The sequence below is a fragment of the Scyliorhinus canicula genome, chromosome 16 (genome assembly GCF_902713615.1).
Source record: "Scyliorhinus canicula chromosome 16, sScyCan1.1, whole genome shotgun sequence".
Classification (NCBI taxonomy): Eukaryota; Metazoa; Chordata; class Chondrichthyes; order Carcharhiniformes; family Scyliorhinidae; genus Scyliorhinus; species Scyliorhinus canicula.
Genome location: NC_052161.1, coordinates 120,131,194 through 120,146,885, shown reverse-complemented (window position 1 = coordinate 120,146,885; position 15,692 = coordinate 120,131,194). Strand labels below are relative to the sequence as shown.

Sequence of the window (15,692 nt, the reverse complement as noted above, 5' to 3'; positions counted from 1 at the left end):
TTGTAAAGTCTGTAGTCGGTCAGGATTTGTACTGACAATCTGCAGCGCATTGAAATTTGAATTTTACACTTTCTCCCTGCTGTATTTTTTTTGTCTGATGTTGCTTTGTCATGTATAATGTTTATTGCGATGTGTTAAAATTTGAGCTCTATACTGAATGTCTTATCTCTAAGAATCTCAGGGACGGGCAGCATGGTGGCCCAGTGGATAGCATTGATGCCTCACAGCGCCGAGGTCCCAGGTTCAATCCCAGCTCTGCGTCACTGTCCGTGTGGAGTTTGCACATTCACCCCGTGTTTGTGTGAGTTTCGTCCCCACAACCCAAAGATATGTAGGGTAGGTGGATTGGCCATGCTAAATTGCCCCTTAATTTGAAAAAATGAATTGTGGACACTGTAAATTTAAAAAACAAATCTCAGGGACATTTATTCATGGTAACTGTGCCATGTGCTAATTTTTCTTTTTTAATCCAATGGTAATAATGGTTGCATTATAAACATTCTTTAGTCATGAGAGACCATCGCCGGGAGGTAAGTGGAAGGTTTTGGTAAAAGAAAATTACTGCAGAACCTGGAATCTGAAACAAAACAGAAAATAATATCCTCCTGTTCGATATGTAGCTTTATGATCTCTGACCATGCTCCTGTCTTCCTTGCCTTGCGTTTTGCTTGAGGGCGTGCCCCCTCCTGATCTAGGCCACGGGGTGTGATTTAATGGGGGGGGGGGGGGGGGGGGGGGGAATATTGGTTTTGGGCATGAAGAGCAGGTTCAGGTGCTGAGAACGACCCAGCTATCAAACAGGACTCTTTTGGCGGGGCCACCCTTACCTTACCTTCATTTCCTGCACTGATGAGCCCAGATAAGGACAAATAAAACTGGTCCAAGGCTTTGGGCAAGAGATGCAGGGGGGAATGTGAGGAAGAACGATTTTACGCAGTGACTTGAAACTCGCTGCTCATTGGCATGAGGGCAGATAATAGATGAGTTATTTTTTAATTTAGAGTACCCAATTAATTTTTTCCAATTAAGGGGCAATTTAGCATGGGGCAAGCCACCTATCCTGCACATATTTGGGTTGTGGGGGCGAAACTCACGCAAACACGGGGTGAATGAGCCGGGATCGAACCTGGGACCTCGGCGCCGTGAGGTTGCAGGGCTAACCAACTGTGCCACCGTGCTGCCCCATAGATGACTTAATCTGTTATCTATTAAAGAAAATTGGATGGGCACTCAAGGGAAATGAATTTGCCGGACTACTATGTCAGGGATGGAGCTGGGAATGGGATTGACTGATTGCTCTGCGGAGAGCTGGCATGGTCTCGATGGGCCGAATGGCCCTACTTTGGGGAACAAGCCTGCAGACATGAGGAAATGTCTGCTCCAGGTCTGGACATCCAATCCCAACCGGCCCTTTCCCAAATGTGGTTGTTCCGAACCCTTCAGACCTGTTTAGTCTCGTTATTACGATCATGATTTCCAGTCAAATCGGGAAGAATCTGAATTCAGTGTGACAGGAAAGAGCAAGCCTGCCGCCATTTTGTGCGGCGGACCGTCCGCTGCGGCTCCGGCGCCGGGGGACGGGTTTCTGCGCTGTCACCGGAAGTACGGAATATTCTGGAGGGGGGACGGGGGGTGAAGTGCCGAGGCCCCGGTTACCGGGAAGGCTGCAGGTGATTTGCGGCCGGGTTCAGTCGTCGGTTTTAACTCCGTGCTCCCCTCCCCCACCCCGCATCACCCTTTCCCCCAAGTCCCCATCTCCCCCTCCCCTCCCCCAAGTCCCCTTCCCCCATCTTCCCTCTCCCTCCCCCCAGGGTTGCCAACCTCCAGGAATTGAAGATCAGTCTCGAAGACTCTGCTGTATCCCCCCCCCCCCCCCCCTCCCCGGAGAAAAATCAATGGGATTTTAAAAAAAAGTATACATTATTTTGAAATTTTCATTGAACGTTTCTCCTCACCAGGTATAACAATATTAAAAGGGGAGGGGAATGGCTAAACGAGAATCAAGTATCATCAAAATGGGTGATAAGTCTTTTTGCTCTCAGAGCTTGGGAGTCTGAAGGTAGTGCCACCCAGGGATGGACGTGTTGACTGAATTATGGCTGTAACGTGGGGGGGTGGGGGGAAACCTCCAGAAATGCATTGAATCACTGTTGGCTACTCTGGTCCCTTTTCACTCCCTCCCCCATATATCTCGTTTTTTATTTGGAGACTAACTATAGATCACATTTATTTTTCAGATAGAGCTGAGGGTTTCCCACATCGTATGCTCCTGAATGAAGTACTATAATGTTTCTGTCAAGGTTGGCTTTGCAACTTGTGAAAGCACCTAAATTTCTTGGTAAGCTGAAGTCTCAGCAAGTGAGAGATATTTCAGGTCAAAGATAACCACTTGTTCCATCAGGATTACTAGTACCGCAATCATAGAGCCAAAGACTTTACAGTCGATTCCTTTCTACAACAGTCTGCATTTTATTCTCCTGTTCCTTACTTCCATTTGTCCAGCATCTTCTTTTGCTTTAACTATTTATCCAACTTCCTCTCTCTGTCATTTCTGTGGCATAAATGCAGTGCTCCAACTCTTTATAAAGAGGCACCTAGGGCAGAATGGTGGTGCAGTGGTTAGCACTGCTGCATCACAGCGCTGAGGTCCCAGGTTCGATCCTGGCTCTGGGTCACTGTCCGTGTGGAGTTTGTACATTCTCCCTGTGTTTGCGTGGGTTTCGCCCCCACAACTCCAAGATGTGCCGGGTAGGTGGATTGGCCACACTAAACTGCCCTTTAATTGGAAAAAATTAATTGGGTACTCTAAATTTAAAAAAAATAGAGACACTTGTTTGGCATCCCGGAAAGATTTTTAAAGGTTTGTTGTCTCCCAGTTGATAGTTATGGGGGATGGGCAGGTAGAAGATAACATGGGAGCAAATATTAATACAGCTAAATGTGAAATGTAAGGATATTGACAGAGGGGAATGATTAAAATGAATAAATACTGTGGTAAGAAGGCAGCAGGTTGTCTCAAAGTTCATTACATGGATGTTCTGGATTTAAAAAATTTTTTTTTTTTTTACAGTACTCAATTAATTTTTTCCAATTAAGGGGCAACTTAGTGTGGCCAATCCACCTACCCTGCAAACCTTTGGGCTGTGGGGGCGAAACCCACGCAAACACAGGGAGAATGTGCAGACTCCACATTGACAGTGGCCCAGAGCCGGGATTGAACCTGGGACGTTGGTGCCGTTAGACAGCAGGGCTACCCCACTGCGCCACTGTGCTGCCGCTTGGATGTTCTGGATCTTGAGGATAAATGTCCTGGACGTGGCGTCTGTCACCCCCCACTTGCATGTTGGAGTTCGCACAATATATACTTGTATGGCAGCATAATCCATATTTGTGATCTGCCATGGATATTTGTGCTTCACATTTGACCGTTTGTCTTTTTAATTCTTTTGAAGGCAGTCCATAAAAAACCCTGTAAAAATAAGAAGATCTGATTAATTAATCTACTTTAATTCACAGCAAATGAATGGTCAGAGCAACAGTTATGGATGGGCTCACTTAATTTGACTTCTGGAACAGCCCCTCTTTGCAATGTCAGTTGGTCACTTTAAAAAAAAAAAAAATAACTTTAGAGTACCTAATTTATTTTTTCCAATTAAGGGGCAGTTTCAATCCACCTAGCCTGCATATCTTTAGGTTGTAGGGGTGAAACCTGCGCAAATATGGGGAGAATGTACAAAACCCACATAGGCAGTGACCCAGAGCCGGGATCAAACCTGGGACCGTGGCGCTGTGAGGCAGCAGTGCTGACCACTACGCCACCGTGCTGCCCTGTAAGTCTGCTTACTTGACTTGGAATCTTTTACCTTCACCTGGGAGGTCAGCCTGGGCTTTGGTTTAATGTTTCACCCAAAAGATGGCAGCAATGGTACTGCAGTGAGGTTCCAGCCTGGATTATGTGCATAAACCTCTGGAGTGAAATGTTTTTAAAAATTCACTTCTGGGATGTGGGTGTTGCTGCCTAGGCTAGAATTTATTGCTTATCCGTAATTTCCCTTGAGAGGGTGGAGTGAGCCACCTTCTTGAACTACTGTAGTCTCTTGAGGTGTAGGTACACCCACAGTACTGTTAAGGATGGGGCTCCAGGATTTTGACCCATTGACGGTGAAGGAAAGGTGATCTATTTCCAAATCAGGGTGGTGAATGACTTGGAGGGGAATTCCAGGTGGCGATGTTCCCATGTGACATCTGCCCTTGTCCTTCTAGATAGTAGCAGTTGTAGGTTTGGACAGTGGTGCCTAAGGATCCTTGGTGAGTTCATGCAGTGATAGCCTAGAGTTGAGATGATTGACCTCCAACAACCGCAACCATCTTCCTTTGTGCTAGATACGACTCCAACCAGTGGAGAGTTTCCCCCTGATTCGCATAAACTTCAGTTTTGCTAGTGCTCCTTGATGCCATACTCGGTCGAATGTTGCCTTGATGTCAAGGGCAGTCACTCTAACCTCACCTCTGGCATTCAGCTCTTTTGTCCATGTTTGGACCAAAGCTGTAAAGAGGTCAGAAGCTAAGTGACCCTGGCAGAACCCAAACTGAGTGTTTGTGAGCAGATTATTGTTAAGTACCGCTTAATAATGGTAATAATAATGCCCTTTTCCATCACTTTGCTGATGATCAAGATTAGACCGATGGGTTGGTAATTGGCTGGGTTGGATTTGTCCTGCTTTTCATGTTCAGGACATACCAGGAAAATTGTACACATTGCTGGGTAGATGCCAGTGTTGTAGTTGTACTGAAACAGTTGGCTAGGGGTGCGGCCAGTTGTGGAACACAAGTCTTCAGTACTATTGCTGGAATATTGTCGGGACCCATAGCCTTTTCAGCATCCAGTACCTTCAGCCCGTTTCTTGATATCACGTGACGTGAATTGAATTGGCTGAAGACTGACATCTGGGATGCTGGGGACCTCCGGAGTCGGCTGAGGTGGATCATCTACTTGACACTTTTGGCTGAACATTGTTGTGAATGCTTCAGTCTGGTCTTTTGCACTGATGTGCAGGATTCCTCCATCATTGAGGATGGGGATATTTGTGGAGCCTCCAGTGTTTTGCATAATTGTCCTCCACCATTCATGACTGGATGTGGCAGGACTGCAGAGTTTGGACCTGATCTGTTGATTGTGGGATTGCTTAGCTTTGTCTATTACTTGCTGCTTATGCTGTATGATATGCAAGTAGTCCTATGTTGTAGATGCACCAGTTTGACACCTCATTTTTAGGTATGCCTCGTGTTGCTCCTGGCATGCCCTCCTGTACTCTTCATTGAACCAGCATTGATCCACTGGCTTGGTAGAGTATGGTAGAGTGGGGATATGCCAGAACATGAGGATACAGATTGCGATTGAGTACACTTCTGCGAATGGCGTACAGCACTTCATGAAGCCCAGTCCTGAGTGACTAAATCTGTCCCTTTTAGCATGGTCATAGAGCAACACAACATGATGGACGGTATCCTCAAATGTGAACGTGGGATTTTGTCTCCACAAAGACTGTGCGGCAGTCACTCCCTACCGATACTGTCATGCACAGATACATCTGCAGCAGACAAGTTGGCGAAGATGAGGTCAAGTATGTGTTCTCCCCTCTTGTTGGTTCCCTCACTAGCTGCTGCAGACCCAGTCCAGCAACTATGTCCTTTAGGAGTCAGCCAGCTCAGTCAGAAGAGGTACTACTGAGTCACTCTTGGTGATGGAAGTCCCCCACTCAGGATATATTCTGTGCCCTTGCTGCCTGCAGTGCTTCCTCCTATAACCTGGCTGAGCCAAAGCTAACCCTATTAGAATTGTGTCATCATTCAAGATTAAACTGGGTAAATTCAAGATTTGTTTGTAGGTAGATAAAGGGAATAAAGAGATCCAGGAAAAGGGCAGGTAAATGTCATTGGGGCTATTGCCCCCATGCACTGGTTGGGGCAAATGACCTGTTTCCATGTTGTTGCTTCTGTGTATTGTACTTCTGTCTTTCACAGAAGTTCTGCCGTGACTGCAACTGTTTGTTGTTTTGCAATGACAAATTTGATAACCATTAACTGATAAAATCACCCAATCCAAGTCAGCATTTAAAATAGTCAATAATCTGCTGAACTCGAGATCATGACTAGTAACGTTGAGACTGTCACCGGTTCAGAATATAAATTATGATGAAATACAGTTCTCTGTTTTGCAGTTCCACACGTATTACAGTTGTTTTTTTCTCACTATTTGTTTTTGAGGACGACATGATATGTTTGTTAAAGCTCTCATGCACGTGGTGTAATCAACTAGGAAAACATTCTTTTACTTTTTAAATCACCTGACTTTAAGGAGTTGTATAATCTGAATGTCAATGCAGATAGGGGCTTGGGCAGGCAAATGTTCTCACTGGCTAGCGACATGGCTGAACACTGCAGCTTACAAAATGGTACTTTAGACATGTTTATTCAAAATTAGCCATTGTATGAAAATGTGCAGTCTTTTCCAGTGTAAATGATTAATTTCTCAACCAAGAAAGTTCAGTAACAGAAGCATTGGTAAATTCCAGTGGTCCAGGGCGGCATGTGGCGCAGTGGTTATCACTGGGATTTTTTTTAAAAATTCCAGTGGTTCTGTCTTCCTTGCTTTTTGGGGCAGCGAAAGACATCTGTGTCAGCTCGTTGTTGTGTTATGTAATTTGGAATAACACAAGCTGCCACTTCATGCAGTTTTGAGCAAAAGATGCTCCAGTCTTTGAAATGAGTTCAATGTGTTTTATTGAACTATTAGCACAGTTCTCAATGAGTTTGACTCTTTGCTAATCTAAATGTAGTAACTCAGTCTAACTGAACCAGCCTTGCTCTAAGCCACGTGCTGGGGTGTGATGCTGAGGATACACCTTGTCTCACTCTGTAGATGTTGGTCTGTGGAAAGAGGCGGGGTGTGAGTGCCTCATCCTTTTTATAGTGAGATACTACCCCTGAGTGTCCTGACAGCTCATTGGTCGTGTCCTATTCTATGTGTTCATTAGCTGCATGTTTGCATATCATGACATCTCCCCTTTTTTTTATGTTTTGTTAGCGTATGTGAATATATTTACATGTCAATGTGTCTGTCTAACGTGACTGACGGAGGACAACAGAACAGAGCAAACAAAACAAACGTTCACGGGTCCAGTCTCTGAAGCTGCCGTCTAATCATGGTCGTCCGCCGGAGAGGTGGCGGAGGGGACAACGGTGCCTTGGCAGGTGGGATGGAAGCCTGACTGGTGGCCTCATGATGCGAGGTATCAGGAGGTGGCAATTCAACAAATGGAAATGGAGGAGAAAGTGGTTGCGGGCAGGCAACTTAGCGCAGTGCCCGTCGATTCATTCGCTCAATGGAGCCATCAGCCATACGTACAACATAAGAGCGAGGCGCGGCCTGTTGTACAACGACAGCCGGGGCAGACCACCCACCATCTGGTATCACGGGCAGCACGGTAGCATTGTGGATAGCACAATCGCTTCACAGCTCCAGGGTCCCAGGTTCGATTCCGGCTTGGGTCACTGTCTGTGCGGAGTCTGCACATCCTCCCCGTGTGTGCGTGGCTTTCCTCCGGGTACTCCGGTTTCCTCCCACAGTCCAAAGATGTGCAGGTTAGGTGGATTGGCCATGCTAAATTGCCCTTAGTGTCCAAACTTGCCCTTAGTGTTGGGTAGAGTTACTAGGTTGTGGGGATAGGGTGGAGGTGTTGACCTTGGGTAGGATGCTCTTTCCAAGAGCCGGTGCAGACTCGATGGGCCGAATGGCCTCCTTCTGCACGGTAAATTCTATGTAAACAATTCTATGTAATCTTGATCCTGACAGTGTCTGACGGGGATAGCACGGCCAGATCGGTGGCATGGGCATCATAGCCCTGCTTATGACGGTCTCTGAGCTGCTGCATCTTCTGCAGCACCGGGAGGTGATCCAGGTTGGGCAAGTGTATGGCTGGAAGCGTCGTCCGCAGGTCCCTGTTCATCAGGAGTTGAGCCGGCGACATGCCAGTGGACAATGAATTCGCCCTGTATGCGAGCAGTGCAAGGTGTATGTCGGAAGCAGAGTCTGCGGCTTGCAGATGAGCTGTTTCTCTACTTTTCCATTGGACTGCGGATGGTGCGGACTGGAGGTGACATGCTGGAAATTGTATGACCTGGCAAACATGGACCATTCTCGACTGGTAAAGCACGGGCCATTGTCGCTCATGACGGTGATTGGGATGCCATGCCTTGAGAACGTCTCCTTACAGGCTTTGATGATGGACCGAGAGGTGAGATCCGGGAGCTTCAGCACCTCAGGGTAATTCGAGAAATAGTCGATGATCAATACGTAGTCGCGACCATTTGCATGAAAGAGGTTGATGCCAGCCTTGGACCACGAAGAGATCACTGTGTCATGCTGTTAGAGCGTCTCCTTCCTCTACGTTGCTGGAACCGCTGACAGGTAGCACAGTTCAGGACCATGTTCGTAATGTCCTGACTGATGCCGGACCAGTAGACAGCTTGCCTGGTGCTGCACCTGCACTTCTCGACGCCTAGGTGTCCCTCATGAATCTGGCGCAGCACCAAGCTCTGGAGACTGAGCGGAATGACAATCCTGTCCGACTTGAGGAGTATACCATCAATTACCAGCAGGTCATCCTTCACATTGTAAAATTGTGGGTACTGCCCTTTCTGCCAGCCATTGGTGAGGTTATGGATGACGCGCTGCAAGAGGGGGTCTTTGGCTGTCTCATCATGGATGAGAACTTCCTTCTTATCTGTCGCCGGGAGAGTGCTAGCACACAGCTGCACCTGCGATTCGATGTGCTGGATGATCTCCAGCGGCTCACTGGGCGAGGTGACGGAGCGGGACAATGTATTAGCGATGATGAGCTCCTTGCCAGGTGTGTACGCCAAGTTGAAGTCATACCTCATAAGTTTAACCAGGATTCTCTGCAACCGAGGCGTTACGTCGTTCAGGTCCTTGTGGATGATGTGGACCAGAGGCCTATGATCCATCTCAACAGTGAATGTCGGCAGGCCGTAGACATAATCATGAAATTTGAGGATGCCGGTGAGAAGACCCAAGCACTCCTTCTCAATCTGTGCATAGCTGGATTCAGTGGGCTTCATCGCCCTTGATGCGTAGGCTGCTGGTGCCCAGGATGATGTGTCATCTCGTTGAAGCAACACCGCACCGATGCCATCCTGACTCGCATCTACGGATATCTTTGTCTCCCGGTCTGGGTCAAAGAATGCCTGGTGCAGTGGTGAGCTTGGCTTTCAGCTCCAGCCACTCTGTCTGATGTGCCACCTTCCACTCAAAGACAGTTGACTTTTTCACCAGGTTGCGTAGGGCCGTGGTGTGTGCGGCCAAGTTTGGAATGAACGTGCCCAGAAAATTGACCATACCCTTGAAGAGCAGCACTGCCTTTTTGTCCTCATGGACCTTCATCGCTTCGATGGCCTTGATTTTGTCTGTGTCCGGGCGTACACCATGCTGTGAGATCTGGTCACCTAGGAACTTGAGCGTCGATGTGCCAAAACAACATTTGGACCTGTTTAACTTTAGGCCGCTGGCATATACATGGCGGAATACCTTCTGGAGACGGGACACATGTTCTTCAGGGGTTGTGGACCATATGATGATGTCTACCACGTACACACGAACCCCTTCAATGCCTTCCGTCATCTGCTCCATAATGCGATGGAATATCTCCGATGCCGAAATAATGCCAAATGGCATGCGATTGTAGCAGTATCTGCCAAAATGCGTGTTGAAGGTGCAGAGCCTGCTGCTGGACTCTTCCAGCTGGATTTGCCAAAATCCCTGTGATGCATCGAACTTGGTGAAGAAGCACACGTGTGCCATCTCACTCGTGAGTTCCTCCCGCTTTGGGATGGGGTAGTGTTCCCGAATGATATTCTTATTGAGATCCTTGGGATCAATGCAGATGCGCAGGTCCCCCGAAGGCTTCTTTACGTACACCATCGAGCTGACCCAGTCAGTGGTTCGGTGACCTTGGATATGATGCCTTTTGCTGAAGATCCTTGAGCTGTGCCTTCGGGCGCTCACTCAGTGGAGCAGGGACTCGTCGTGGTGCGTGGACCACTGGCTTGGCATCTGGTCGTAGCAGAATCTTGTATCGATACGGCAGCGTGTCTACCCCGGTGAACACATCTGGATACTGGGCGAGGGTGTCGTCGATGCCGGCCTGAAGATCGTAAGAAGTCTTACAACACCAGGTTAAAGTCCAACAGGTTTGTTTCAAACACGAGCTTTCGGAGCACGGCTCCTTCTTCACGGCTCCACCTGAAGAAGGAGCCGTGCTCCGAAAGCTCGTGTTTGAAACAAACCTGTTGGACTTTAACCTGGTGTTGTAAGACTTCTTACTGTGCTCACCCCAGTCCAACGCCGGCATCTCCACATCATGGCCTGAAGATCCACATGGAAGGATGTCGTGGTGTACGCCCTTTGAATGAGGTTCAGCTGCTTGCAGGCGTGTGCACCTTGTAGGGATGCCCTGCCTGGCTTAACAATTTCAAAGCGTAACCTTGCTTGTGTGTGTCGGTTGGATACGTGCAGATGGGAAGATCCCAGTGCCGTGATGGCATTCCCGTTGTAATCCAGGAGCTTGCAGGCAGCTGGAAGGACCGTGGGGAGCTTCTTAATGCGTCTGAAGTCTGCCTGTGAGAGGAGGTTGGCAGAGGCACCTATGTCCAGCTTGAACTGGATGGGACAGTGGTTGACCTTCATCACTGCTCGCCATTCGTCCTCTGAATCCACAGCTAGGATCGATTGAACTTGTGATGTGTCTGCTGTGGCATATTCACATGTTGTAATAATGTCCACACGGTAGGCGTTGTTCAGGCATTCATCATCTCGATCCGTTGCACTGCCAGGATCAGAATCCTCTAGGCATCGTTGCACACTCCGGATGCGCCGTCGTCGGAATTGGGAGCGCTGGCTCCTGGCTGGTGGTGCAGATCTGCACAGGGCTGCATAGTGGCCTGGCTTCCCACAGTTTAAACAGCGTCTGCCTCTTGCAGGGCAGTGTTTCTTTAAAAGGGCGGTGCCACAGTTTGAACACGTCATGACGTTGGCGTCCTGACGCTCTGTGCGTTGTTGCACATGCACTGTGTGGTTCTCAGATGTCTGCACCTGCGCAGTGCGGGTTTTGGCCGCTTTGTTATCCTGTTCGCATCGCGCATGCATTGGGCCCTGGGAAGAGCACGCGAAATGCCGCTTTCGTCAATGTTGAGGCGCTGCATCCGGGAGATGGCCAGCACACTCTCTGCCTCGTGGGAGGCTAGTCTACCATTTTTGGTCGTTTTGCACTGGGAATAGCGATTTTTAGCGTGCTCATGCACTGTGCATGTTTCAATCGCGACTGGCAGGGTCAAATGCTTGATCTTCAGTAACTGCTCTCTGAGGATCAGAGTGAACTCCAAAAATGATTTGGTCTCTGATCATGGAGTCAGTGATATCACCGAAGTTGCAGGATTGTGCTAGCAGTCTAAGGTTAGTTAAATCTGAGGTGAAGGATTCGTCCTTACCTTGCAATCGCTGCTTGAATATGTCGCACTTGAAGATTTTGTTGGTGTCCACCTCACAGTGGCGGTCAAACTTGTCCAGGATGGTCTGAAACTTTGTCTTGTCCTGGTCTTCGACGAAGTGAAAGGAGTTGAATATTTCCAAGGTGTGATCATCCGCTGTGGTGAGGAAAATAACTATCTTCTGTGCATCAGACGCACCATTTAGGTCTGATGCTTCGACTTAAAGCTGAAATTTCTGCTTGAATGTCCGCCAGTTGGTACTGAGATTGCCAGAGGTCCTGAGCTGGTGAGGAGCCTGAATCTTTCCCATTGTGCCGGTATACAGTCACTGGTCGTCATGGATCTTGCTGAGTTGAACTAACGAGATTGAACAGACTCCTGGTATCATGTCGTGTTATGAAATTTGGAATAACACAGCTGCCACTTGATGCAGTTTTGAGTAAAAGATGCTTCAAACTTTGAAGTGAGTTCAATGTATTTTATTGAACTATTAGCACATTTCTCAATGAGTTCGACTCTGCTAATCTAAATGTAGTAACTCAGTCTAACTGAACCAGCCTTGCTCTAAGCCACGTGCTGGGGTGTGATGCTGAGGATACACCCTGTCTCACTGTAGATGTTGGTCTGTGGAAAGAGGCAGGGTGTGAGTGCCTCATTCCTTTTCTAGTGAGATACCACCCATGAGTGTCCTGACTGCTCATTGGTCGTGTCCTATTCTATGTATTCATTAGCTGTATGTTTGCATATCATGGCACTCGTGACACATTGTTGTAGTGTCATTTAAACAGGATCCTCTTTAAAGTGATTCAACAATCAGGAGCCAATACATTGCTAATAGTTTTTCTGAATCCAAACGTGACAAAGTAAGCACACAAGTATTTACAACTCCAAATTGGGCTATTTGGCCAAATCTGCTACCGATTATCAGAAAAACTCCCTGGTTTGAAGGTTTCCCAAAATGGCCAAGTCTCTGGTCTGAACAGTAACACTCATTTAAAAAAAATAAAAACATTTAGAGTACCTAATTAAATTTTTTTCAATTAAGGGGCAATTTATCATGGTCACTCCACCTTCCCTGCACATCTTTGTGTTGTGGGGGCAAAACCACGCAAACACGGGTAGAATGTGCAAACGCCACATGGACAGTGACCCAGAGCAGGTATCAAACCTGGGACCTCAGTGCCGTGAGATAGCAGTGCTAACCACTGCGCCACCGTGCTCCCCCAGGAACACACATTTGATTGTGTTGCGTAGCAAGAAGGAGATTTATTTATTTACTTTTTAAATTTAGAGTATCCAATTTTTTCTAATTAAGGGGCAATTTAGCATGGCCAATCCACTTACCCTGCACATCATTTGGGGCCGAAAATCACGCAAACATGGGGAGAATGTGCAAACGCCACACGGACAGTGACCCAGAGCCGGGATCGACCCTGGGACCTCGGCACCGTGAGGCAACCATGCTAACCACTTGCGCCACCGTGCTACCCACGCAAGAAGGAGATTTTAATCCTAATTTATATTTTACTTGGGCCGCTCCCAATGTTGCCCTTTGCCTTGGACCGAAGGAGAAATGCTTTGTAGATTTTGTTGCTGATACTGTCAGTGCTGCGCCATGGTAAACCCACATGAGAAGGTGCTCTTCTGCGTGAAGTAGGGGCTTCTTCTATTTTTTACTTCCCCAGTGACATTCCTGAGATTGTTGTAGTTTCTCTAGATCTTGAAATGTGTTCCTCAGTCAATTTGGTGCTTTTGCAAGACTTAATAGATTAAAATAGTTGTTGAATTTTATACAAACACTGCTCTTTCATTTATAGGAACTCCATCTGTTCTTGTTTCTGCTACTCAGCAATGGAAAGCACTATCCAGAAATTGCGATGCACAGCCTCGTCAAATCAAGATGAAACCGCAGCGTTGGTGTACACTGGAGCTTGAGCTGGAGGAGTTCCTGATTCCACGGAAATTGTCCATCAGCCCATTAGAAAGCTGGCTCACGATTAGATACTGTGTACCCAGATTGGATCAAAGCCATGATCAAATTATTGGGTTAAGTGTCCAGCATCCTTCTCAGCAGTATGATTGCCCTTCAGCTGAAGGAGTTCTGCATTTTGGAGAGAAAGGAGAAGTGATCGATTATAGTATAGATAAAATCCAGTGTAAAAATGTACTGAAAATTCGCAGAAGAAAAATGAACAGACACAAGTACAAAAAATTGCTAAAGCGTACAAAGTTTTTACGTAGACGGATCAAGGAAAACCGCAGGCGAAGGCGACAAGTAAGTTAACATAATGGCAATCATGCAAAATGTCTGGAGTTTGTCGATAAGCCACCTAAGCAGACGGGACACTTCCTATGGAAATATAGTTTAAAAGGCATTTATTTTTAAAAATAAATTTAGAGTTCCCAATTCTTTTTGTTTCCAATTAAGGACAATTTAGCGTAGTCAATCCACCTACTCTGCACATCTTTGGGTTGTGGGGGTGAGACCCACGCAGACATGGGAACAATGTGCAAACTCCACACGAGCAGTGACCCGGGGTCAGGGTCGAACTTGGGTCCTTAGCACCATGAGGCAGCAGTGCTAGATTGAAAGATATTTAAGCAAATATTTTGAAGGTTAATTCTGTGAGAAATAGTTTCAGTATTTACACTTCATATCTTCATGTTTCTGATCACTAAACATTATTGTACCACTCAACTGTTGAAACACATTGGGCCATGCATATTTATTTATTTATTTATTTTTCTTTTAAAAAAATATAATTTTAGTGTACTCAATTCATTTTATTTCCAATTAAGGGGCAATTTAGTGTGGCCAATCCACCTAGCCTGCCCATTTTTGGGTTGTGGGAGCAAAACCCATGCCAACACGGGGAGAATGTGCAAACTTCACACGGACAATGACCCAGAGCCGGGATCGAACCTGGGACCTCGGCGCCGTGAGGCTGCAGTGCTAACCACTGCTCCACCGTGCTGCCCATACATATTTATTTTAACATGTTGCGCCACTTGATAAATGTGTTAAAAATTAATGAACAAACAAGTACGTCTCCCCTCCCCCCATTGCTCAGTTTTTCTTCCCACCTGTTTTCCCCGAGGACAAATGCGGTAAATCATGGTTACTGACAGATATATAAAATAAGAGCTGAAATGGACCATTCTAACCTTTTGAGCCTGATTCGCCATTCACTGCAATCCAGGTTGGATCTAATTGGCCATTTTTCACGTGACAAACAAAGTTGAGAGTTGCTAATTATTATTTGAATAGTAGGCGGAGAGACGGGGAAAGAATCGCAGCTTCATTCAGCTTTGTGCTCACTTGACATGTGAACCACTGGCTAGCAATCAGGAACAGGTACGACAGATGCTTCTGCCACACCCTGTCCCTTCATTTATTATTAGGTGAGTTAATTCAGCCCCTATAACCACTCAAATTTCAAACATTCCTGTTTTTATCTGCATGGTTCTATCAAACCACGTGTATAAAATTTCCCATTAAGCATCCCGGAGAGTATAACCTTTGGGAAAGGACGTATTTAATTTTTGTAAGTAAACATCTTTATATTGTGCCTGTGGACACAATGACATTTTAAAACTGAAAGTTTTGAAGGCTGTTTCAAATATCACATGTGTTCCTTTAGACTGTCAGAGGAGCGTGGACCAGTGATTAAATTACAAATTTCTATCCTAGTGTTTTAGCCCTAATTATCTGACCCTGTGTTTTCACAGGTCAAGTTTGAGAAAGATTTGAAGAAAATCTGGAAGAGAGCTGGACTGAAGAAACCACCAGAAGGCTGGCAGGCACCAAAGATATTTCTGAAACGATATGGAAAGTCTGAATGACACTGGAAGCAGCAGCTGTGTTCTATATAAAGTGAAAGAAAATGTTTTGAAGAATAGCTGTCTGGAGTCCTATTTTAAAACCATAATTGAATGATTCGTGTTGTCTTTGTAAAGAGGAAATGTGGTGGACATGGGGATAAAATAGATATCTTGCTAATAAGTTTAAACTTTGAATTTGGGAGTTAGATCTTCAGCTCAAAAAATGCGGTATTCTATAACAACAGCTTGCATTTAGATAGTGCTTTTAAAATAGTCAAAAATCCCAGCGCAGGGCAGCACGGTGG

The 15,692-nt window shown here is 46.4% G+C and overlaps 1 protein-coding gene across 1 annotated transcript; it reads left to right on the top strand.

Annotated features, from left to right (window-relative positions):
- Positions 1–1,507: 1,507 nt before the first annotated feature.
- aurkaip1 (aurora kinase A interacting protein 1) lies at positions 1,508–15,462 on the top strand. Its single transcript, XM_038821955.1, has 4 exons — positions 1,508–1,670; positions 2,238–2,338; positions 13,383–13,840; positions 15,295–15,462. Exons 2-4 carry the CDS (start codon positions 2,287–2,289, stop codon positions 15,406–15,408), a joined length of 624 nt encoding a protein of 207 aa, XP_038677883.1. The 5' UTR covers positions 1,508–1,670; positions 2,238–2,286; the 3' UTR covers positions 15,409–15,462.
- The last annotated feature ends 230 nt before the right edge of the window (positions 15,463–15,692 follow it).